General features: G+C 51.6%; 6 protein-coding genes across 6 annotated transcripts; 3 read left to right on the top strand and 3 right to left on the bottom strand.

Moving 5' to 3' along the window:
* Positions 1 to 63: 63 nt before the first annotated feature.
* Positions 64 to 2,965, top strand: CC77DRAFT_932842 (hypothetical protein; the record flags this gene model as incomplete). Its single annotated transcript, XM_018534282.1, has 6 exons — positions 64 to 136; positions 184 to 302; positions 356 to 1,476; positions 1,953 to 2,185; positions 2,237 to 2,644; positions 2,727 to 2,965. The coding sequence occupies 6 exons, from the start codon at positions 64 to 66 to the stop codon at positions 2,963 to 2,965; spliced, it is 2,193 nt and encodes a 730-aa protein (XP_018387332.1).
* A 633-nt stretch (positions 2,966 to 3,598) lies between these two features.
* Positions 3,599 to 4,580, top strand: CC77DRAFT_1087621 (hypothetical protein; the record flags this gene model as incomplete). Its single annotated transcript, XM_018529457.1, has 3 exons — positions 3,599 to 3,683; positions 3,917 to 4,090; positions 4,186 to 4,580. 3 exons carry the CDS (start codon positions 3,599 to 3,601, stop codon positions 4,578 to 4,580), a joined length of 654 nt encoding a protein of 217 aa, XP_018387331.1.
* Positions 4,581 to 7,836: 3,256 nt separating this feature from the next.
* On the top strand, positions 7,837 to 8,796 carry CC77DRAFT_1048882 (pectate lyase; the record flags this gene model as incomplete). The annotated part of the gene is made up of 3 exons (XM_018527558.1): positions 7,837 to 8,128; positions 8,179 to 8,292; positions 8,343 to 8,796. 3 exons carry the CDS (start codon positions 7,837 to 7,839, stop codon positions 8,705 to 8,707), a joined length of 771 nt encoding a protein of 256 aa, XP_018387330.1. The 3' UTR covers positions 8,708 to 8,796.
* Positions 8,797 to 9,154: 358 nt separating this feature from the next.
* Positions 9,155 to 18,887, bottom strand: CC77DRAFT_754339 (hypothetical protein). The gene is made up of 2 exons (XM_018533106.1): positions 18,691 to 18,887; positions 9,155 to 18,576 (listed from the first exon to the last, which is right to left on the bottom strand). The coding sequence occupies exon 2, from the start codon at positions 18,547 to 18,549 to the stop codon at positions 9,190 to 9,192; it is 9,360 nt and encodes a 3,119-aa protein (XP_018387329.1). The 5' UTR covers positions 18,550 to 18,576; positions 18,691 to 18,887; the 3' UTR covers positions 9,155 to 9,189.
* Positions 18,888 to 20,683: 1,796 nt separating this feature from the next.
* Positions 20,684 to 21,657, bottom strand: CC77DRAFT_932517 (hypothetical protein; the record flags this gene model as incomplete). Its single annotated transcript, XM_018534263.1, has 4 exons — positions 20,684 to 21,094; positions 21,143 to 21,286; positions 21,374 to 21,402; positions 21,507 to 21,657. 4 exons carry the CDS (start codon positions 21,655 to 21,657, stop codon positions 20,684 to 20,686), a joined length of 735 nt encoding a protein of 244 aa, XP_018387328.1.
* A 1,506-nt stretch (positions 21,658 to 23,163) lies between these two features.
* CC77DRAFT_755043 (hypothetical protein) lies at positions 23,164 to 24,195 on the bottom strand. The gene is made up of 4 exons (XM_018533108.1): positions 23,900 to 24,195; positions 23,565 to 23,846; positions 23,338 to 23,514; positions 23,164 to 23,291 (listed from the first exon to the last, which is right to left on the bottom strand). The coding sequence occupies exons 1-3, from the start codon at positions 24,059 to 24,061 to the stop codon at positions 23,500 to 23,502; spliced, it is 459 nt and encodes a 152-aa protein (XP_018387327.1). The 5' UTR covers positions 24,062 to 24,195; the 3' UTR covers positions 23,164 to 23,291; positions 23,338 to 23,499.
* Between the last annotated feature and the right edge of the window lie 652 nt (positions 24,196 to 24,847).

Here is a 24,847-nt window from a genome sequence, read left to right as displayed (position 1 = left end):
ATATATCCACACTTGGTCTCTCCACCCACTTTCCGCTCGCGCTGGCCAGACGCCGTCGACGCCATGGCGGGCCAACAGCAGCAGATACTGGATACCATCTTCAGCATGAAGAGGAAGATGCTGAAAAAAGACGATTGTAGGGCTGCATGTACCTCCACACAGTGCTCAGCTAACACGGCGCAGCTGACACAGAAGATTCCGAGACGCCTTTCAGTAGCAACAAGCAGGATTTGAGGCGCAAAGTCCATTATGCGCGCGCTAGCGACCCAGACTTCCTATCTGACCCGCGACCCTACAAGAAGGTGCGTTTCGAGCTATGCTACGTGGGCGCCCATCGTAGACTGACGCCTCCTAGCGCATTGAGCATGCCGGCTACCACAGGTCTATCTTGCAGCGCAACCCTCCGCGATACGATCCGGACGGCGATATTGTCGAAGTCGACGACGAATTCGAGGACGAGGAGGACGTGGAGCCTGTCGAAGAGAATCCATATGGTAACATACAGCTGGAGAGTCTTCTTGCGCCGCTCACCTCTGCCGCCGACCTACCCAACCATCCTGCCCTGAGCGTGGCATACTCCTCTCGACACCTCACGGAACTCGCGAACGAAGCCGGCGCTCTCTCGCGAAAAGAGCACGTCACCAACGCGCGGGCAAAGACTTTGTTCGTAAAGCTTCAGGGCGACTCTACATTTGCGCCAGATGCTCTGTCGGCTATGGGCAGAGCGCCCTTCCAAGAGTCGTGGATCGATGGCGCAAACGGACACGCGGAAGAAGAAGAGCAGCAACAGCAAACTCATGATGCTGAAATGCAGGATACCTCGGAAAGTCCCCATGACGTAGACATGGAGGATGCAGGTCAGCCAAATGGCACTAGCCGAGAGACCGAGACCAACGGCGAGAAGGTCAATGGCGCACATCCTGTAACAAACGGAACCCACATTGGGGACGCAGAGCAAGCGCAAGAGAACGGAGAAGGAACACCCGACGATGCGTCTGATACCGCGTCGCAACAGACGGCGCATCGGATGACGACTCGAAGACGAGCTCAGGCGGCAGCCTCCACCCCTTCCCCACCTCATTCCCCTTTGAGCGGTGTTGGCGCAATACATCCTCACTTTATACACCCCTCAGACTCACTGCCGGATCGCGACTTTGGTCTCCCACCCAGCGAGGCCGAGGAAACGCGCATGCTTCTCATGGCTTATGTACAAAAGCAGGAGGAGGTTGCACGCATAACCTCAGATCTGTATCAAGGTCTATTGCAAGCCGACCGCATGCGGCAAGATGTTTATAAATGGTCCAAAGCGGAAGCACATGTAGGAGAAATGAGCGATGGCGAGGACTGGTATGACAATGAAGAGTGGGGTCTCGAACAGGATCTTGCCAAGGGCCGGGACGAAGAGGAAGATGATACAGCTGTGGCTGGCAAGAAGAGTACAAGACAACGGCGGAAGCCTGACAAGGATGACCGGTAGTCCCCATTGCGGGAGCAAAGGTGGCCCATCGTCACACTTTCTGCTTGTTTATTGCATGCACAGCGAGATACCACATTTCTAGGATATGGAATGGACAAACTTCATACTGGGTTGGGTTGCTCTTGCCTCAGTGAGCCGTCCACGTGTTACCGCGTCAACATCGTGCTTTCTCCACCGTCCAAACTCGAAGCTTCCTACACCTCACACCGTCAGTTCGCCATGGAGTTCGTTCTCCGGTGCAACGACCTGAAGTGTCGAAAGCGGTTGCACGAGCGTGCCGTAGTCACCACTTGCAGGTTTGTCCACCTCACCTGCTTCTAGCCCTTCGGCCGCTGACGACTGCAAACAGTCATGTCTTCTGCAGCGATTGCGCGGATACTACTGGGCTGTCGAGGTCTACGAATGCGCATCGAACTTGTCCAGCATGTAACGCATCGCTGCACAACCCTGACGACGTAGTCGTTGCAGGCCTCAGCCCATCGGAAGACTACAAGACGTCAGTACTCAGTGGCCTGAGTCCGACGATCATCATGGAATGTGCGAGCCGCGCTTTGGCTTTCCATAGCTATCAGACATCACAAGAAATCATATATCAAGAGCATCTCGCGAAGGGCTTGACTGACAAGTACGATACGCTCAGCCAACAGATGGATCAGCTCATCCATGATGCAAATGCGCAGATCAAGGCATTGCAGGACAAGATGCAGGGTACATCACGCCCTCACCCTATCTACACACCTCGTACTTACAGTTGTGCAGCTATGCAAGCCGAACAAGAGGCTCTCGAAACCAAGAACTTTGAACTTGCGAAAGCTTATAAAGAAAAGACCATAGCGCATCAACGAGTCCAGAATCACTACCAAGCACTGAAAGGGCAGGTCAACTTGACCCACGTAGCCCGGGCCGCTGGTAACGAAGCCGCGCATACGCTCCAGAATGCTCGAGGAGATCGTTTCATTGACCGTCTTCCCGGCACACGGACGGGAACGGCCAACTATAGTCAGATGAACATGTCCCACCAAGTTGGCGGCGGCAGGATGCACAACAGGGATTTCAGCAGGAGTTCTGAGAATAGTGGACGGCTTCAGCAGAGTAGTATCCACATCGGGGCCCCATTGAATCCATCATTGCAAAGACGGGTTCTAGGTGGCAGGAACAATATTGGTCGTGAGTTGACCCCCCTCGAGTTGCATCGAAAGACCCCAGGGGTATGGCTACCTTGAGAGCATTACACGCTAACGAAGTGAAGATTCTGCTCCAGTCGGGACGCCTTCACAAGCCCATAGAAGTCAACTTCCGGTCCTTGGTGGTTCACGTCAGCCCCCATATTTGAGCCAAGATATCGATTCCTCATACCACAACTCGCCTGTCCCCAGACAGCCTGTTGCCAGTGGTCTTGGTCCGCGAGGCTTGGGCAACTTTTCGCTTGGAGCAACGTCATCAAGGAGGGCTGGCGGTGCTAACAACATTGGGCCGCTAGGACGCTAAGCTTGAGAACACTTACTCGTGAACGCCACAAATGAGGGTTAATAACCGACTATGACCGAGAAGTAGTTGGCCACCGCGTGTGGCAATGGGGAAAAAAGTCTAATCCCATATTCATCTACTCTAGTATCGCTATAAAACATGATAATATCACTTATGGAAGGATGTGTTGTTTATCTCCTATATTGTGCTTTTTGAGCCTAACTGTTTCTTCGACACTTTCATCAAACGTAATTTGATAAAGATCCCAGACACATGGACATGGTATAAGCGATGATCCGTTGGTCACTTCTTCTCCACTATCAATGCAGAGCGTCACTCAGACTTACGAATCCCTTCACTTGGCACAGCATTCTCAGATATGTTTAGTGACACTCCAGGACGTCGGCGAGGCAGACTCAGGCGTACCACGTTTCTCCACGTCTCCAGGCCTCCAGTCTCGTATTGTGCAACTGAATGTTCTCCACGACGCGGAGATATCCGTCTTAGGCGTTCAATCTTCACCCTCAACAACTAGGTAGAGCATTGGAGGACATAGCCGTAAGGCTGACTGCTTCGGCGCCGAAAGCAAGGTCTTCTGGTGTTTGCGTAGCTTTTCTTGCAAAACAAAGCGTTGATCACGGACTTCGGCATACAATGTACCCACAACCTACACGCGGGACTGATGTAAATGGAATCAAGTGCATCCTTCGGATCCTGGATGAAGGAACCGTTGGTCTTGGTATGCTTGTGCTAACGCCATTATAGAATTACTGATAGCAATCATGGAGCAGTTGATCGATCGCGACGAGCTTTGATAGAGGGAGTGGGTGAGGCTAGAGAGAGGGAACAAACATATAAGTAGGTCACGGTAATCCGAAAGATATAGGGACATCCGCATCAGCGACAGCCTCCCACTCAGACTTGTCACTCTCAGTATTAAACGCACTATCGCAATATTTGCTCCTTGTCCAGCTCCTGCTACTCCTAAGATAAGGACTTCACAGCTCGCGGTACTTCCCATCTTGGGTCTTTTGCCTGCATCTACCGTCGCAGACTTTGTCATTGGAAAATACTCTGGTCAACAGCTTGGTGGTACTTTTCAGACACCAGGACAGCTAGGAGTGACAGAGACGTGGATTAGTACAAGTAAGTCTGATCGCTATCACCGGCCCAACACACAACGACACGGGCGCCCGTCTTACCACTTGGAGCCATCGTCACTAACCACCTCTTTTCCACAGATATCCCCGGCCAAGATTCCGGCTTCACAACCTCCGACTTCTGCGACGCAGGCACTTCGGCGGACGCCAGCGTCGACGAATGGAAGGACTGGACCAACAATGACTTCTGCGACTTAGAAGTGCCGGGGTGTCCCTCCACCATGCGCATTGTCAAGTCTGCGGGTACATTTTCTGGTGACTGCGGTGCCGAGGTGAATAACGCGGACTACACGGGCGACTATGGCGTTCTTATTGATACGGTTACGAGCCCGAATGCGGCGATTGGAAACTGTTACTACGCGGGCGGGGATCTGTATGAGAATTGCGCTAGTACAGGAAGTGTTTACTACAACGCGCTTGTCGTTTGTCTTACCGGGGTTTGTGGAGGCGTGTTGGAGAGTGAATTCAACCCTTAGGTTCAACCAGGGTTAGAATGATTGCCCAAGTCCATCTCAAAGTGGCTGCAATCAAATCCCCAAGATACAAGCGCAGACAAAGGAAGACAGATGGGGATTTGAGAGTTTGTGAGTGGGGGCGAGAGTCAAAGACGAGAGTGGTGGCTTAGTACATAGTAGCCAAGGCGTAGCACCACACACCCTTACAATTGTTTGCAACTATAATCAGAAATCCATCAGGATAGATTTCTTGCATTGCCCAAGTGGACTGGCGGCATCGGCTAGCAAAAAAACGCTCCGATCTGTGAAGATCTTCAATATAATGATGAGCCTCTCTCCACACATTTCTGATGTGTCTATCTAGATATAACCTGACCCCGTCATCGTCATTGTATAAGTCATCCGATCGATTGAGTTTGTCCGGTATGTCTTCAACGACACAAATCATATTTCACTCGTGCTTGGCCGGGTAGTGGATCAGCGGTTGTATGCAAGCCGCTGCCACCGTAGGTGGGCATACGCCATCTGACCGTATTGTCTCATGAAGGGTACTTCTGACTGCGCGAATCGCAATGTATGCATGATTAGACTAAATGGAGCTAATGATTGTACGTTGAAGTCGTCTCATTACCTTACCTGGATCTTGGTTCAGTGGAAACCTTCCTTCTCCAGCGTAGCCAAGAGGCCCTTATAGTACTTCGAGTTAGTTCGCACAAAGCTCATGACCCATCGAGTTGTGTTATTCTAAAGCGTCTCGGATCTGCGTGGACGTCGACTGCAGTCCTCCACCACGCATAACCCACTGAAAATCTACAGAGTATCGCGGCAGCCGCGCATTTGGCCTCTAAGAGGTCTGCGAAGATCTTTACGGGTTTTGTTTGGCATGGCCGAGCACAAGTCTGCCGAGCAGGTGGATCAAGGGAGAAGACGAATTGTAGTAGCTGGTTGACAATGATATGTCTGTTCGTGTGCTCGACGTCGCAGACATGGTCATATACAGTGACATTGTGTCAGCTTCAGCGGCGGTAGTACAGCCAAAAGTGCTGAGTATGGTCGAGCGAGCGTGAGTGACACACCTGCCGGAACGATAAGTGTGCAAAGTTTTCCTTGAATTCCAGGAGATGTAGCCACCAGATCGCGCGAGTTGCATGACCGCAGCCGAAATAGTATAGCAATCGTTTCTGTGTGAAAAACAGTTCTCGATACCATTCAGTCTGCTAAATTCCGCAGCATGCGACCAACCTTGGAAGTCTTAGGTATTGCGCCGTGCCAATCGACTTCGGCGCTTCATCTCGGTAAGTAGTACGACAGTGACATCATCAGGTGTTCTAGAGTCCTTGAAGTATCCACCAGAAGGCGCCAAACTTCGATTTCTTTTTTCTATGCACTGCCAACGGTCGTAGACAGACGTGCATAATCTGGAGAGACGTCAACGGCTTTTGCAACGGTCAGAATAAAGCCACGATTAGACTCTGTTAAAGCGGGTCGCACGCCACCTACGCCTCCACAGCCACGGCCCGAGCCACGTTTTTGCTGCCACAGATCCTCTCACGTACCACTATGTGATCTCGTCCAATAACTTGTGGCTTGCCAATTGTGCAGTACATCGTCAATGCTCGACGGAGGATTAATTACCTCCGATGATTAGATAGTCGCATGTATCTGTTCTATGGAAATGGTGTTCTCGAGATGGCAGAGCGCGCAAACATTCTTCGTGCCGTTGATGGCGGTGTCAGGAAGGCCACCGATAGCATATCGTGTTTGAGAGGCGGCATGTCGGGGCTGGTCCGTTTCACCACTGGGGAAAAAGTCTTGCCCGCTCAGCGTCGCGCCCAAGATTCCGCCTCAACAATGTCAAAGGATTGATTCATGCATGCCCTCTCATTTCGGTGTGCTGTTTGCCTCCTGACGTTGTTGCGCCGGGCGGGTCGTGTCTCTCAGGCTATCGACGTTCGCTGTACAGTCCAGAGCCTGTTCGAGAACAGAAGAGATACGCGTCCTCATCTCTAGAGTCGTTGTCGACGAGGTGATGTGGACCCTCCGAGTCAGTGGGTTGCACTACAGCCTTGTTGTCAAAGTCGCATACACAAGCTTTCCCGCCCCTTGGTTTGCACGCCAAGAAATCGGCTTACGACACACCCGCATCCTTCTCTCCACTATCCTCCTGGCCGGTGCCTCAGCTGCGCTACTAAATCTCCGCTTTACCTGATTGAAACTACGCTCGGGCCTACGTGTGGAGCGAAATCGCGTTTTGACGGCAGGAACAACGCCCAAAAGCGCGCGCATTGTTAGGCGGCTCGATGTCACCGACTCCGTCACACTCATGCATACTCATAGAACTAATACACTAAACAGGTGACGACGTTGATCGCAACCAGAAGCGCTCTTGCTCCTTGTATTCAAGTAGTGACACTGAATCGTTGTTTCCACCACTCAAACACCATGCTGTCGCGCCAGGATACGTCTGGAGTGGAGAAAAAACAAGTCTGCCAGTCGTGCTATCTTGTGCTCCAATTGCTAATCTCAATGTACGTTAGAGACATGGCGTCTGGTAAAATTCACTGCTATATGCTTTGGTAGTACGAAGAAGCTCTACCGACTTGACAGATGTAACCGCAACCTTTTTAGATGTCAAAAAATGTTAAACACTCTGACATGCTATAGAACACGATTAGCGTACACAATTTTCAATGCTAGGCGCACTCACACTTCTCGACTGACTTCGCGATTGGAGGAAATTCAAGTCCACTCTTCGAAACGCTTCTTTCTTGGCACAATAAGGCGAAACAGGCACAAACCGCGAGGATCACGATAGGCGAAGCCTAGGACTACCCCAGTGTGTCGTGTTTCGAACAAATGAGCATAATCGCCAAGACCAAGACCAAGAAATGTCCGACGGCATGGGGATCGACCCTAGTCTTTCCCATCTTGGTGGCAAACCATAGTTTCATGCATCAGCGAGGCTGGATGGGACCATGTGGGTTCACTCTATTTGCGATTTCGCCAGACTTGCATGGTGCATGTTTCCGTGGTTCACCCGTTGGCAGGCATCGAGAAGACGTCGGGTATGGGGGTCTGCGGATTGTATAAGAGGGAGTGGAAGACGCACCCAGAAGAGCACTCAACATCGAGCCAACAGTTCTTCACAGTCCTTCATCTTTCCAATCTTTTCACAATCTTTTGCTTGAAGCATCACATTCGCTAGTCGAACCCAACGTCACTCTCTTCATTCAACAACTATCCAGCTTTTTCAGCCCCAACTATTCCAACCATCAACATGAAGGCCTCCGTCGCTGCTTCCATCATCGCTTTCGCCGTTGCCGTCTCGGCCGGCCCAGCCAAGTCCGCTCCCATGAACTTCTTCAGCATGTCCAAGCGTGCTAGCCTTCCCATCCCAGCCTCTAAGGGCACTGAGACTCTCAAGGAGGCCCAGGAGATCACTGGTGTCTTTGACGGTGGCCTCAAGACCTACGGTCGTGGCGTCTCCTGCACTGGTCAGGCTGAGGGTGGCGACTCCGATGCTGTCTTCATCCTCAAGGATGGTGCTACGCTCAAGAACGCCATCATTGGTATGTCAATCGGTCGCTGAACATACAATCCATTCACTAACATCATTCAGGCGAGGACCAGATCGAGGGAGTCCACTGCGAGGGCAGCTGCACCATTGAGAACGTCTGGTGGGTTGCTGTCTGCGAGGATGCTCTTTCCCTCAAGAAGGACGGTGACGCGACTGGTAAGAATTTCCCGAACACATCTGCTCTGAGCTGTGCTGACATCCTTTAGTCATTGGCGGTGGTGCTACCGGAGCCGAAGATAAGGTCATCCAGCAGAACGGCGCTGGTACCGTCACTATTGACGGCTTCACCGTCGACAACTTCGGCAAGCTGTACAGGTCTTGCGGCAACTGCAAGCAATCCGCTGAGCGCCATGTCATCATGAAGAACGTCAAGGCCTCCAACGGCAAGCTCCTTGCTGGTATCAACCCCAACTTCGGTGACTCTGCCACCATCGACGACAGCAACTGCGCCAGCTCCGTCAAGACCATCTGCGAGGAGTTCAAGGGTGTTGCCTCTGGCAGCGAGCCCGAGTCTGTCTCCACCGGTCCTTCCGACGCTTGCATCTACAAGGAGCCCCTCGCCTCTTGCTAAGCGGCTTCGCCGACAACACGGATATACTCGGAGGTTGAATTGATGGATGTTGAGGCTATCACTGGATAGCAGTGGTGTGGTGCATTTGTAGCGCTGGTAGCATAGCCTGGTGCATTCACTTCTTTCTTGTACATACTCAAAAATCGAGAACATTTGTCTCTGCATACTCTGGTTGATCTGTTGTGCTGGGGAGTGTTGTATGAAAAGACTGCAGATTCCCCGCATTGACAAAGCAGGATCACTGATGACGTGGTACAAAACCATTTGGACATGTCTGCAACGATAAGTCTATGTTGTCAGTCACCCTGAAGGAACTCACGATACTATACGTTTACGGGCTACCAAGATTCAACTCAAAATATACCTCTATCTAGAGTATAAGATACACACATCAAGATGGACCACTTCGTAGGCGTTTCACGCGGCACATACATCTTCATTCTAGAGAACAACCCTCAAGCAGGATTGCCAAATGGTCCAACTTATTCCTCCTGCTCACCAAAGTCGCTCTCCTCTAGTCTGACCCCGCTCAAGACCTTGCCCATGTGTGTCTTCTCCACACCTTCTCCCTCACGGCGAATCTTCATCAGTAGAGCTCGTAAAAAGGGTACAGGAGACTGTTTCAGTCCCCAGATACCAGCTGGCGGGTCGATGAAGCCATCAGCATAGACTTGTTGGCCATCTTCTGCCCTTCCTTTCAGGAGACCAAGATGATCGCATAGCTCTTGATACTCAACGATGGAGCGAAGATAGAGACTTCCAGCGAAAAGATTCAGCTGTATTGTCAAGCTGCGCGAGACTGAGCCAGATGAGAACGTACGGCCAACGTTATAAAGCATGAGTTGGTCGATCGACGGGTAGCTAGCGTTGGAGCGCGGCGCAAAGATATGGAGCGTAGTCTTCCCCGACTGGGAAATTAGAGGCAACAAGTGGTTGGCTTCATGGGGACTGATGATCATCGCGTACTTGATGGCTCCCGTATTACCAGAATTGGGCACAGTCAGAACAAATTGTACTGGTCGTTGGTAGGGATCGGAGATGAAGGAAGCTGGAGTCGACCCAGGCGGTATCTGAACAGTGTGCATGAAGTCTGCCGTAACCAGCAACTCGGTCGGGAAACTGCTCAAGTCGATGAGCTTACCCGCGCTTGTTGTATTAAGCTTTCGGAAGGCCGGTCCCCACGCTTTCGAACCAATGGCGACTTTTCCAGTGTTGACAAGGTGCTTGAGGTCCGCATGAACAGTATGAACATACGCTTTCAAGCGTGGAGGGCGCTCAACTTGGCGTTGCTCTTCAATCTCTGGAGCAAGCTCACGCTCCTGTTCCTCACTCAGTGCAGCCGAAGAAAAGCCCATAGCCTCAAAATCGCGGCAACGCGATACGATGTCGACGATATTCTTGTTAGACATGTCCCAGTTACTAAGGTGTGCGGAACCATCGTCGTGCGCGCGTGGCTTGTAGCGGGTCTCTAGACTGGCAGCTTCATCCTCGAGGAAGGCTTCCGCTTGATCTCTTGTCGTGCTAGCGCCGCTCAGTAACAAATGCTTGTGACTCTCGAAACGGTTGCCCTGAACGGCCCAGAGCGGTAGGCTCTTCTTCAGATCAGACCAGGTCTCGCCGATCGCCCATGCCAATACGTCTTGAACCTCAATCGGAGTACCGGGTGGCTTGTCAGTCCGCTCGTATATCTTTGTGCGAATCTCCTCGGGAATAACAAAGCAGACCGATTGGCCATTTCCCAGCTTTCTTAGGCGCATTGCAGCTTGAGTGAGGCGATCTTTGGTCAGTTGGCTGCCCAACGTGAGCGCGGCTCGGTAGTGTCGTGGCAATCCAGCTATGTCCGTTCCCCTCGTGTGGCTCTCGTCCAAGTAGACAACACAAGAATCCAGCATTTTTGCATACGGAGAAGTCTGGAAAGATTCAACCTTGCCGGTGCGGTCGAGTACCGACAGCTCCTCGTCCTCGAAGTACAACACAGCCTCGATGTCGTTGCGGCGCAGCTTCAGCCATGTCTCCGCTACTTGCCGATTATTTTGCTCAAGAATGGAGGCTCCGCAATCCAATATGACCCTAATGTCCAAATCCAGCTGCTCAATGAAAGCAATGAGATGCTCTCCATCACTACCAGCAGTGCGCACAGGTAAGTTTGCCACTGAAGTCTCGTCCATCAACAGGTACGATAAGACTTGAGCGTTCGTGTGGTGCTGGCTAGGCAGATCCAGGTGTTGAATGCCGAGTGGAAGCAGGTGCAGAGTGTCGTTGGTACCGGAGAAGCCAGTGCTGGGGCATGGTTTCGAGATTGCTAGATCCCAGCCGCTTGCGCTGAGCTTGGAAGGGAATTGCTTGAGTTCTTTCGGAAATACTAGATACGAGAGGTAATAGTCGATGGCCTTCTTCGAATATCGTAAGCTTGGAAATACTTCCGTAATGCACTGGTGTCGGTCGCGTATGCTGAGTCCGGAGAGCTGCCTGAAAGGTTTTGGGAGGTCTGAAGAGGCGGTACTGACAAACTCGTCGTAGTGTATGACCGCTTGATCAGATTTTAGTACATGTATGAGAGTGTCGAAGAGAGCATCATCGCTCAAACCAGTATAATAGAACGCGAGAAGGGTCAGAATAATGACGACATCCGGATGAGAGAACTCGCTTCTAGGCGAAGGAGCATCCTTACTGCGATATGGGACAGCAAGGCGAGTGCTCGGGGTGCGGCAATTGTCCAAACCAAAGTTCACGCGATAGCGCTTCTGACTGTAGATGAAGCGTAGCACCCCGCCGGCGAAAAGACCACGTAGGAGAAGGAGTGCTGGTTTGGTCGTCTCAGTCCAGAATTTGCTTTGTTCCACTGCCTCAACCTCGTGTGCTTTCAGTTCCAGCACTGTGATGTAGCGCAATAGTGCTGCTTGCATAGCGGGAGACTGAGAGCGAGAAGGACTTCCTATGCCTGAATCGACCACTCGAGACGCAAGCAGATGCAGGATTTGGTCAGCAGCGTCGGACCGTAGGAATCTGACCCTCGGATACCGCCCATCTCCTTCTCCTTGTACGTCCACAGTTTCAGGGAGTTCCGTCTTCACCTGTTTGGCCACAGTCGGAATCAGCGCTAGAAGATTCTGGATGATCAACCATCGCTCAGGAGCGAGCTCTATCGACTGTTGGGAGCCCATTGTGTAGATGAGCTCGAATTTGACGGAGAAGTTCTCGTCACTCTCATCGATGCAATCACAGGACACATCGTCAAACCATTTCTGGGTTGCTAGCAGTGACCGAGCGGTTTCCGACTGGTTGATTAGGACACATTCGACTGCCATCAGTTTGAAGGATAGGATGTGCTCTGGTTGAATCAACAGTACACCGCGCTCGCGGATGCACTCTTCGTAAATCTCGCGGATAGTGCGGGCATCCTGGACGCTTAATCGGAGGTTGCGTGAGAAAGGCATCTGGTAGATCTTTCGATTCAAGAGACCCCCAAGCTTGGCGATGAGCATTTGTAGCATCTGATTACTCTGAGGTTTTGCGACGACTACCCGGACAAGCTTCTTCTTGTCACCAAGAAAAGCACTGAGGATGGGCAATATGGTTGTAGATTTGCCCCCACCCATTAGCAACTGAAGGACAATGTTCTGCCCATTCTTAGGTGATCGCATCTGACTGGCAATATACTCTTGCTCTTTCCGGACGAGTATGCCACTCTCAGCCTCGATGAGAAGGGTCTCCGGATATTGGTGTACATCCCAGTTCGAATGCCCCTCATGGCGAAGTTCCTCAATCAGATCAATCGACTTGCCGGATAAGCGGAATAGCCTCTGAGCTCGTTGCAAGTTGGTAACGGCGAGTGCATACTGAATGACGGTCTCTTTCCACGACTCTGACAGCGTGTCGAATCGGTCCCTGTGTAACTGACTGAGCCAAAATTTTGCGCAGATACGTGGTGAAGATTGCATCTGATGAGCGACTTCCTTGTTGAAAAGGCCGTTCAAAGCGGAACTGAAGGTTTTGAGGTAGTCCTGGCAGCTGCGCAGATACTGTTGCAGCAACGATTGAGCATCGGGAAGCAACTCATCGTGCGTGTTGTTACTGCTAACGTGCTTGTCAAGGGCAACACAGCTTGATCGTAGACTGTCGACGTAATCTCTCTCGCATTTCGACTTGGCTAGTAGCATGTTCTTGTGGCAAAGTTCCTCAAGCCGCTCTTTCGCCTGTGAGTGCTTTTCAGGTTTCTGTTTCCTCGGGATGGTTACTTTGGGTTCGCGAGGAGGTATCAGTAATGTGGACCCAGATAACGGAGGCGGAGTCATAGCGAATACATCCAGCACACCAAAATGACGATTAGTGTCCTTGAGGTTTTCCTTTTTTGGCGGCAAGGTGAGAACATAGCGTGCCGCCGGCACACATGCTACTGTCTGTCGTGCCATAACCGCTGATAACTGGTCGAGGTACTGCATAAACAGACGGTTGTTGAACCAATGATCAAACTGATTCCGAATAGTCGTCATTGCAGATGAAACGTTGAGGTAGGTAGCATACTTAACCGCAGATGGCACGTTGGGAGTCTGCCTTGGCCACTGATTCTTCAGATTCTTGACGAATTCTTCAATCGCCTTTGTTTTGTTCTTCTGAAATTCAGCGTTCATCCTTTTGTGATGATCGTGTTCAGTCTCTGATTCCCGTTTTGGTAGACTCGCCTCATCAGAGTCTGTGAAGTCCTTAGTGTTGTTCGACACCGTGATCCAAATCGCGTTCTTGTTGAAGTCGTGTCCCTGGTTCAGGTCGTAGCTCGGCGCAGCAGGTGGCTGTACCGCCGAGAGCTCAGGTAACCTGTAGGCTGCAGCCAGAGCCTGTATCGTGTCCATATCCGATGTTTCAGCATAAGCCATCGTACAGAGCCATGTTATTATGTCGTAACGATTGCTGCCAGTAGCTGTGCTGGCCAAACCTCGCTGTAGGGTACACCAATGCTTTTTGATACGCTCTGACGCGGCCCCCAGCCACTTTGAATCGTACTGGAGGCTTCCAGGGTTGAAAGAGCCATTCACTCCGGAGACAGTAGCATCAGCAAAATGTTCTCGGAGAAGTCCGCCTTTGAGGTCTTGGATAGAACTGTGAAGAGCGAATCGATTCTGTAAAATCATCTTGGCGGCTACATGAGCCCGATTGGCTCTATTGGAAGTTCTTTGGTTATCACGCGCATCGTAGGGTAAGTCGTCTGAAGAGGTGAATTGCTCGGCGCCAAAGCTGGCAACCTGATATGTGGCAGTTCGAATCGAGGATCGCTTATCCAACCGGGTATCTGAAGACGCCATTAAGGTCTGCTGAGCCTGGCTGATCTTCTCGAAGATCTCGGGCTTGTCAGGGTGGAACAACCGCATCTTAGCAGCTTGATGCAGTAGGCTTGATACGAGGAACCGCAAAGAGGCATTTTGAGACAGTGACGGCAGGTTCGTGTTCCACTTGATACTCTGCATTACCTTCAAATGCTGGGGATAGTACGATCTCGCAGCCGAAAGATCTGCAACACGGACCAGGAGATCTACGTCTTCTGGTGTAAGAAGGTCGAACGATTTCACTGCTGCTGACTTGAGAATAGATATTGCAGACTCTGTACCCGTACATCCAGTGAGAGTATCGGGTAGGCAGTGAGAAGTCAGCGCGTGTAGATAGCAAAGAATCAGGCGACTGCGAAGACTTCCGTCACCTGTTATCTGGCCAAGAGTCTCGTCGATGTTGTAGGTACGAATTCGAGCTGCGGAAGCTGCTGAGACGCTGACTTCAGGATGATGCGTGGAAGTTCTTGTGAACTCGAGCAATCCTTCCGGAATGAGAATCATTCGCCGGCCATCCACCGACCTTAGAATCAGCTTACTCCGCATGCCCACAAGGGCACCCATTGTTTGATCTGAGTCAATGAACATGTCGCGAAACTGGCGAGAGCGTACACAATCATCGGTTTCGTGAAACTCAAAGGATATCTGAAGCCGAACGAGCTCGATCTGAATGTAGGATTGCGGTGCCTTGTCCGAATCAACGATGCTTATATGAATGTGCAGCGGCTTCTCGAGTGGTGCCAAAGTACTGGATACGACACGAGCCGTAGGGCTATGAATATTGATCATCATCTTCTCGTTGTTGACTAAACGCCACAATGTTCCACGTCGTACAAGACGCCATCGTGAATGGTCGTCTTCGGTCGACCATGGAGAATGTAAAGGTCGGAAGATGACCTCTTCAGCTTGTGAATCATACCAGTGTACGGCATCTGTCACTAAAGACTGAGGTAGTAGATCCTGGAAAAGGCGTGATGGAACCATCTCAAGTCTCAGTCTATCTCCGATGGCAGACAGAAGCATGTCGTCGCTGTTCATACCAAAATGCAGCTTGTATCCGTGATAGGTAGTCTTGGCAGAGAATTTGAATCCGATCTCGTTCGTTGGTACCACTTCTAAGGCTGACTTGCGAAACAGTGGTGCGTACATCTTGTGACGCATGTACTCAGCAGGAAGACGGGCGAGTGGAAGACCATTGACAAGCAGCTCCCCAGTAAGCATATTAAAATGCACCGGTAAGGACCCCGAAGTTGTGAGCATCCAGTGTCGTTGGCTGCTTGTGTTGAGCGGAGTCCAGGAATTACTGGAAGTAGATTCGAAAGCGGCCCAATTGGCTTTTATGGCATCAGAAAGACCGCTGTCGTTCGCGAGAATGCATTTTCGCAGGGTTGGAAGGATGCGGAACATTAAAGATTTCCATGACTGCAGTGTGATGCTGAAGAGTTCGAGAAATTCCGATTGCATGGACTCACAGTGCTCCTGCACTACTATTGAGGATTGGACCAATATCGAGACTGCCGAGTCTTGCTGGAGAATAGCTTTGAAGTCAGTTTCCTCTACGTCGTAGGTTGAGGTGCACAACAACGCCACTTCTGTAGCGCGACTATAAAGCTCTGTACGCTGACCGTCATCCGTTGAGGCAGAGACTCGCTGCTTTAGCCGTCGTAGCCATCTCAAACAGACGTTTCGCAAACTCTCGAGGTAGTTGAATGTGCGAGAACGAACGTCTGAGGATGATGTCAGGCTCAATACTCGTCGGGCAAGTAGAGAAAATGTTGCGGCAGCCCGCCACGACTCCCAATTCTCTCGGATACGATCCAGGTTAATCTCAAGCTGCTCAAGCATAGCATGGCCAAAGGACGATTTCCCAAGGATAGAGTGACTGGAACGTTCGATAGTTTGGTCTGACGGGCCAGTCTGCTGTATAGTCTGGAGAACGATGCATTGTGTCTCGACTTTCGTCCAGTCAACCGAAGGAATTGCGAGCTGAGCAAGGATGTTTGAATAGATGATGTTGTGCCCAAGAGGTAGCGCACCCAGGGCCTTGTATTCGTCGATCGAGAAATGAGCGGGGCAGTCGAACAAGCTGGCAATAAGTTCATTGGCCGGCAGACCATCGGGCAAAGAAGGGGGTCGACACATGAATCGTTCAAAAGCCTTAGATCGCTTCGGCATCGGGTATTTACACTTCATCGGGACTTCCAAAGTGCAACCTGGTACGCTTGTGTTGAAGGTACGAGTCGAGGTGTCGTAGTAGGCGTATCTCAATGCGTTTTGCAAGCACACGTCGTCGTCAGTCAAGTGAGGAATAGCTTTCTTCTGCTTCCTGTGGGTGAAGGTGTGGCTCTTGATGTCCGAAAGCGGAACGATTCGTCGCTTAGAATATCGAGCAGATAGCAGATGGGACAAACCGTGGTGGTTATCGAGCGTGTAGGATTTTGATGGCCTCGATTCGTTTGCGTCTTTATATCCGAGAACCGTAGTGATGAAGAACGCTGATGCGTCGCGCCAGTTGCTGTAGGGATCCGGCACCACTAACTCAAACACTGTAGCTTTTGCTTCATGTATACGGGGTGAGACCGGCCATTCGAAGATTCCAATGGTAAGTCCATCTGCATGGCTTTTTGCTGCACACCTACCGCAGCTCCATGAGTGTACTTCATGTGTGTAGCCAAGCCTCCAGTTGTAGACCTCCGTTCGGTATTCACATTGAATGCTGTTGTAGCGGTCCATGTACTGTTGATACTCACGTTTGAGCCTCGCGAGCTCCTCACACTTCTCCTGGCGCTTGGTGGCCGCGTCGGCTTCGATCTTAGACAAGATCGCCTGGAGGTACTCTTGTTGATCAAAGTACCTCACAGCAAACGACGACGAGTGTCCAAAATCTCGGTAGACAGATGGCCTCTTCAAAGCTTTGGCACGCCGTGACTTTACGTAGCACTCTGCGACGTTCAGACGGTTCAAATGGGTTTTCAGAGGTAGTGTGAGGCACTGAAACTCCTTCAGATCAACCTCAGGATCGTACGCTAACAACAGAGGATAGATCGTGCAGGCAATCTTATCGCATGCGATCCAAAGCTCAGTAAGTGTCAGATACATGATGGACATACCGATAGGCGCTCCAGAGTAGGCCTCGCTAGCGATCCTATAGTACTCGGTCATGATTGTACGCAGTCTTCCACAAGCATCTTCATCGTGAAGATGAGACCTGGTCCAATCGGTAAGACGGTACTCAACCCACGTCTCGACAGCAGTCAAGCGAAAGTATTTGTCTTCGTTTGAATAGGCGGATTTGACGCTATCCGGTAGCTGAGTGGCTTCGTAAGACGGATACTTTGAGGTAGGCGTGAACGTAGATAGTGAGACTTCTCGCTGCCGGGCTTGGATGCTTGACAAGAAGACGTCCAAGCCTGACAGTTCTATGTCAACATCGGCTTTAGGCTTGAGCTTTGCGATAGTGCTGAAGTTTATGTTGCCTTGAGGGTTGCCTATCTGAGCCTTCCAGTTTTCTTCGATGAGTGTGTGGGCGCTGTTCATCCTGTCCTGAATGTGCTGCATCCAGCCCGGCTGCAGGTACTCTGTCTGCTTGAGAAGCTCGAACTTGCGCAATCGCCGCGTCAACTTGGCTAGGACGAGCTGAATAGTTTCACTGCCCGTGTCTTTCATGTTTTGCTTAGCCAGGTCGAGTAATCGTGCTACCATGAAAATCATGAAGGCTTTATAGAGGCCATCCACATGGAGGGCTTCAGGCGCCGAGCGAGCGAAGAGTAGCTGGAGTGATACTCGTAGCAGGAGCCACAATGGAGATCGTCGCCATGGTGATAGGCATTTGCTCCAGAGAACCTCCTCGCGGGTATGCTTCGTGATGCGCTGTACGTCCGTCGACTCGCCGAGAGCAGTGATGATATTCATGAGGAAGTCTGTAACCATACCTGGATGGGTTGTGTCGCGCTCTTCGCTCATCGTCTTGTTGTTCTTTCTAACCTGAGGTTGGAAGCCTGGAGCCGTCTGAGTCGTCATCGTAGCTATAGTCCTGGAGATCGATTCGACAAGATCAGGGTTGGTGTTTACAGTCGGTATCTTCGAAGCGTAGCCTGGAAACTCTCGCACAAGTCGCCCTCGAGACATGGCCGCCGCATTCGTTGGCGATAGCTCAAAGAACTCAAAGTTCAAGCTGTTCGAAGAATGGCTGACCAGAATTCCGGCATTCTGTTCTTTGATCTCGAGCGGTACGGCGCCAGTAGTATCGTTTGCAACCTTGGTGAGAACTTCTCGTACTTGGAGTTCGCTATTATTGCCGTGATGGTCGCGACAGGTTCGGAGGTTCTCGACTGTTGCAATAGCAGCCGTGATAGACCCGACGTGTTCGTGTTTGACGTGGTGCCTCAGAGATTCGAGTGCCTGAATGACAATTTTGAGCAGAGCCAGTTCGTGCTCGGTGTTACGGTCATCTTGTTGCGGTAGCTTCGGTGGAAGTACAACATGATGAATGGCGTAGGATGTAGCCATCGCCGATATCATGGTGTAGAGGTCCTTCTTGAGCAAGTTCTGTGGCAGAACAGTTAGCGTACACGGTCTTGCTGTACACAAACCAAGACTATGGCACATTCAGTGCTCATCGTACTTATGTGGAGGATATATCAGAAAGTGGAGATCACGTACCGTACGATACCAGCTATTCTGAGCCTCTATCGAGGATACTGATGACTATCAATGTAGTCGTCTTGATAGCAAAGATAGTGGCGCAACGAGCGCAACCAACGTGATGTGCAAAAGATGTGTTGCCAAGGCGAGTACAAGGAGAGAAGAAGATAAAGCCAGCGGATGAAAACTTTGCAGGTAGTAAGACTATGTGTGTGTGTGTGTGTGTGTGTGTGTGTGGAAGAGTAGAAATTTGGTTCTGCACGTTGTGGTCATATAAGAAAGGCAAACAGACCTGTTCATCCTCACCTTCACTTGGAGCACTATGCGACGATTGTCCACCGCCTCATCACCTCGCCGCAACCTGTGGCTCACAGGCTGCAACTCAACAAGGCTGAGCATGTCACGATGCCCAAGCCACAGATGAATGTGTGCTCAAATTCATGCGATCCAAGACTCCACGTCGTTCCGGTAACTTCATGTCGAACCGATTGGCCGTGTGGCGCGCGCGTAGCATAAGGCCAGGATGTGCAAGGCAACAGCTCCAGATTGATTCAGCTCGGGATTTGGTTTCTCGCAGGCTTCCGTCATTCCTTATCTGTGGCACAGTCGACCATCCTTCTCTTGTGGGTCAACAATACCTGAGAGACACATGCGTTCGCAAGGCTGCGACGCTACGGATCGCGAAGCCGCCGGGGCGCTCGAGGCAAGGCAGTCACCATCTACGCGTAACAGCATATCGTATGATCTTTGTAATGGGCTGTAGTTCGACATCGCAAAGATGGATGTTTGACGCGAAGAGCGAACTGGCGCTGTGAAGTCGGAAGTACCTAGGTAGTACCCTTGGGTGGAAGGGCGTCATTGGATATGCGCTAACCATTTCTGCCCAGATTTCCCATAACCGCTAGCTGTGTATCTCCTATCCTTCTAGGTAGTATTCGCGCTCAAATTCTCATTGGAAAACATGCCTTTCGCATTCCGTGTTGAGCTAAACATTGCGAACGTTGTCTCATCATAATCCCAGTCATTTAGAGTTAGGGAGTAACTGTCTATGCAGGTGGTCCTGTGCAAGCGAAGTGCATTCGTCCTTCATCCCAATAAAACCCGCGACATGTATATAGTTGAACCCTAAGCCAGCCTCTGAACATGGTCGCAATAGCTTTCTTCTAGCCTCGTCTTTATAGCATGTCATGCTACTGACGAACATTCTTTTTCTCTCTAATTTCTACCCCCACTAAAATGTATTTTAAAGGAATTCCCAGATTTCTCTATTTTTGCTTTGATCGAAAAGTAACATTGTCTGCCCCCTTAGGGGAGGCATCTGTAGGATAGAGAACTTGGTGAAAACGAGTTCCTTCGTGGCCGCGAACGCGGGCAGCACATCTGTTCTACAGCCGTCTGATCCAAACCATTGTATCACATGACTTGCAAGCACCCCTTCCCTAGACCCTACCGCCATGCCCCCCCAACAACGCAGCAAGATCCAACAGAAATCAAATCTCGATCCCGATTCAATGACTTTCGCACTCGCGGGACCCAACAAACAAAGACTAAGCATCCAAGCCGTTCGCGCACATGCCAAGGTACGAGTCAAAAGCGGACTGCTAGATGACATCATCGGAACGACCGAACCGCGGATGTCCGGGAGTTCCGGTGCCGGCCAGCCAGCTCAACGCGTGGCCCAGTGATCTAGCAGGGAATAATCACCGGTGATAATACGATGTTTGAAGATACGAGTTGAGAGGGAGTATGATGATTAGGATTCGTGATTGTGATGAGTGTTGCGTTGGGATCTATAGAACGCGTGGTGTGACGGATTCGTCAAATCTCGTTTTCTTCGTGACACCGAACATCCCAATCTCCATGCGATCCTACATGAGGTTATGCAGTACAGAAAAGACACCAAGTCCTAAACGCCCCTATGCCCGGTGCGGTATCCAACGTTGTCCCGAAGCTCAAGCAATGGCTCTTCGGTGCTGGATCCCCACAATTCATTAATTGTCCTTTACATGTATCACCGCGCCTCCACGGGCGCCTCCGTTGACGGCTTTGGCATAGGCTTGAGCTCTGAGCCTGCCCCGCTCTCAGCCCTCTTCCGGCCTGTCAAAGAGAAGTGATGGCTCGAGCCGGGTCGCTCTTCAGTCTTCTCATTGGCATGGTTGTTGTCGCCGAAGCGCGAGAAGATGCTGCGCTTCTTCGGCTGGGGCTTCGGCTCGTCGTTCAGGCCCACGTCTTCAAAACCCTCCTCAGGCACTTGCTCGTGGCTTTCACTATGGCGGGGTTGTTGCATTGACGAGCGGGGTGTGGCGCGCGAACGGCGGACATCGAGAGAGCGTCTAGTGTCTACGGAGCGGCGCGCATCGAGCGACTGACGAGGGTAGGTTTCGTGGACATTGTCTGTTATTGGGGAGCGCGCAGAGATATCCTGTGTCTCGTTAACGGGGTCTTGTTTGCCACTGATCGCAATACGTACAAACGACCTCCTGTACGAGTCGAAGCTCTCGCGCGAAATGCTAAACGGCTCGGTTTCGCTGAGCAGACTTCGGTGATTTGAGGAAGTGGTGGAGACGTTGGACTTGGAGTGCCAGAAGGTAGGCTTCTCGTGCTGTGGGGATGGCTGTCGCAACGTCAACCAAGGTCTCACAGCGTGCCATTTGCGCGTGTCGCTCTACATGCACCGTCACACTGGCTTGACATTTCTTACCGGTAGGTAGACGCCGCTATCGTTTATTTCTATCACATTGTAAGCGCCCATTCATCCGATGCGCTGATGCAGCCGCGGGAGCATGTTTTGACAGGAACATGCTTGTGCTCAGGTGCATTTTGGGAAATCTCACCACTCAATTTGTATTCTACAGGGTCCTTGACCTGCAGGGGCGTTGCGCCCGAGACAGCTGTGCTCTTGAAACCGTTCTCCGGCGCGCTCCGCTGGGCCTCATCGGCGGCCTCAGGCACACCCGCGCGGCGAAAGGGATTGCGAATAGGCATGGTAATAGGACACTAAGAGTCAAACAAGGCGGTACGAGAACAGAGTGGAGTGTTTCAGTAGGCTGGTGTAAGATGGACGCAGTGAGCAAAGAGGAACTGCTGGATCGGGTCTAACAATCATGACTTCCTCGACCAACCAATCGGGCAGTAACCAAAGAACTAGCCGGTGCCCATGTTGCCCGATCAATCTTCTCGTGCGAGAGCAGGGCAGAACGAAAGACGTCATGTCGCAGACGTATCCAGACTTGATTGACCGTTCTAAGCAGGACTGATTCTTCCTTGCGGCATGTCGAACGCTGAGCGGGTGCTGGGGTGCAGATCAAACAGGTCCAGAAGAAGGCCTTTCGGTGAACCCTGCATATGCCTCCAGGAACCAAATCCCTATGTAAGCGGAGCTTCAGCTCACCACCGTCGCGCCTCAAAACAGCTTGTTTGTACCTCACACAACTCGACCTGCATTGTCGCGACTAGAGAACTGTTGATCGGCTGGGCTTTCTTCGTCTGCGCTGGCTGCGCGCTCGCGCTATAATACCTAGTATTAGCCTGAGATGCGATGTCGGTAATGATCTCGGGAAGCAATCTGAATCGTGTTACTACTGTACGGGAAGGATTGCGCCTCATATTCGAAACATTCAAGGATGTCTGGGGGTTCCCATCGCTAAATCAGCACTGCGACGAAACATGAGCTGCGGTAAAGACGTTTCTCTGCCTCAGTAGTGATGCCCCCACAATCTGGAGATCGCACAGGCCGAGACTGGTAGAGATGCAGCAACTCCACTTCTGTCAAACGAGCCCCTCCTTTGCCCGATTAGTGACAAGGGTATCTCTGTGCGGAATCTGAGGCTGTGTCCAGGTAAGCATGGTTGGCAACGGTCGAGCTTCCCGACCGAAGTTACATGAGATATTTTGAGTATAGACACCGCAGGCGATCCATGTTATGCGCGGGGTAGTCATGAAGCCTCGAGACGGACCTACCACGGTGAGTAGGGCCTGATTTGCGTTCAATCTCCCTGGTAACACTCTGTGTGTTTTGTGATGCCGTTTGCCTACTACAGTTCTACTAGTAGCTGCATAGAAAGAAGAAAATCAGCTTACATGAACCACTCTTTGGGTGCAGTAGTCCGCAACGCGGGGTCGAAAGACAAATCTAATGGTAGCCGGGCCAACTGACTGGCCTTCAGCGAGGTGTAAGAATTGTAGTCTGCGTGTCGCAATTTCTTACGCCTTTTGTTCAACAGGATCGCACTAGACGTGGACAAGCAATGACAGCTGCAAGATGGTCAGTGACCCAGTAGACTGAGTTGTCTACATGCCCGAGATAGGGCTGTCTCTACGAGGCTGGACTGCTGCAAAGCTTCCACGCATGCAGCTGTGAGTGTCCCCGCACATGATGCATGAAGAGGTGCAGAGGTGCATGCAGCCGTGAATGTCAAATGCCAATCGATTGGCAGTCCCCGCTGCGAACTAGTCGTAGCCCGAAACTCATTCACTTGTGCTGGTCTGGTGAAGAGCATCCCAATCTTATACGATGATGCGCGTTTAATCTGCCCGAAAACTGGAAAGCGCCGACGCATAATTCGAAGTTTTCCGATCATGCCATGGCATGGGTACGAGAAGATGTGCGGATACGAGCACTAGGACGAGTCAATAATTTCTGCTTACCTTGCAGGACTAACTCGCCTTGTCCATCCTTGGCCCAGGCTGGAGCCCGAGACCGAATCAACATCATCATCTCGTCACGTTCTAGGAGCAATCCGGTTATCCAGGTGAAGGCGAAGTGGCTTCCGAAGTTACTCCAAACGGATCGCGATACTGCTGTGGCTGGTGGGGTCTGCAAGCCGCCTATGGTCGCAGCAACTGGTTCAAAATTAAGCCGGCCTCAACTGAGATGGTCTAATTGTTTACACATTTACCATGGCAAGAGCTTTAGTTGGGTAATTGGTATGCATTGTATGGTGCTTTTTTGGCTCTGGTATGAGAAAAGAACATCTGGTATGATTAATGATGGTACGGGTAAGGGTGCATGTTAGTGCGCGCTCGGAAGTGGTAGGAGATTCCACCCACGTGCAGGCAATCGATAGCCCGGCTAGGCTGGACTCGGGGGATGCACTACCGACACGGTGGCGAGGTACGAGATGTTCCAAATCGGTAGGCGGAAGAGAAGGCCTTGAGACGAGAAGCGGTGTGTGCTGGGAGTAGCCGTTACACAGATGCGGTGCGCTGTGGCATCAATATCGCTCACCCCATGTTGCGCGCTCCGCTCAAGGGCAGAAGCAAGGACAGGCCCCCGCTCCCATCGAATCTTGGAAGGCCTGTGCCTGGGCATTCCATCATGGTGGAGCAACGTGCAAAACCCATCGCTGTGGTGGAGCCCTTGCGGAAAATGAACCTTGAAGAGTGGCATGTGGCACCAAATGGCGTAGGGCCTTAGGTAAGAAAGACGAAACAGCGCCTCAACGAACTACAGACGGCACGTCGACGCCGTGAGCCTGCCCCGAAATTGGACGCCTATTCACAATCTGTGGAGAAGAAGCGCTTTCAAGAAGGGCGCTATTGAGTGGTGCTGGCCTTTGTGACGGCCTCGTGTCTCGAAACCTGAGCACAGCAGAGCCTGAGTAAGACGCTTTCGCGTGCTATATCAAGTCGAAGACGCAATAATCAACGTGAGAAGAATCACGACGTGTTCTGATAACTCGAAACACAACAATGTCGGAAGAGGTTCCCTTCGGGGCGATTCGTCACTGGCGCCATCCACTCAGAGGCGGCCATGGCTGCCCCTGCCGAGAGGTGAGAAAAGCCACGTCCCCGCCCGGGGGGCGCCTTCCTTGTTAGCCTACCAGCATGGCTCGAACCAGCGGCTGTAGAAAACGACTGCAACATGCTCGATACTCGTCGTCCCCAGGCCAGCGGCGCCTGAGACGGCGTCGACAAGTCACACTGCAGACCCCGACGGCCCCAAATGTATGCGGCGTCGAGCCTCCCGACAAGCTCGCGTTGATTATTGGGCTCTGCCGCAGGTGCTCGTATAGCTTGCCGATCCAACGCTCCAAACACTCGCGCATCGTCGCTTACTATTTTGAGTATGCACCTGCCGTCCGCCTCTAGCCACCCATGACGCCCGCGCATGGGTGGCTCCTGGTCAACGCTTCCCAGCAAGCCGCCCAGTAGCATGGATGCCTTGCGTGGTCTG

Source organism: Alternaria alternata, assembly GCF_001642055.1.
Source record: "Alternaria alternata strain SRC1lrK2f unplaced genomic scaffold CC77scaffold_7, whole genome shotgun sequence".
NCBI lineage: Eukaryota > Fungi > Ascomycota > Dothideomycetes > Pleosporales > Pleosporaceae > Alternaria > Alternaria alternata.
The sequence above is the reverse complement of the archived record's forward strand: the minus strand, read 5'-3'. Positions and strand labels throughout refer to the sequence as shown.

Bases quoted from the DNA above. Each gene is read 5' to 3' on its own strand.
- CC77DRAFT_754339 (XM_018533106.1), bottom strand. From the start codon at position 18,549: ATGATATCGGCGATGGCTACATCCTACGCCATTCATCATGTTGTACTT.
- CC77DRAFT_755043 (XM_018533108.1), bottom strand. From the start codon at position 24,061: ATGCCACTCTTCAAGGTTCATTTTCCGCAAGGGCTCCACCACAGCGAT. The intron at 23,847-23,899 runs GTGAGCGATATT...GGCTACTCCCAG, and splicing joins AGCGGAGCGCGCAACATGGG to CACACACCGCTTCTCGTCTC.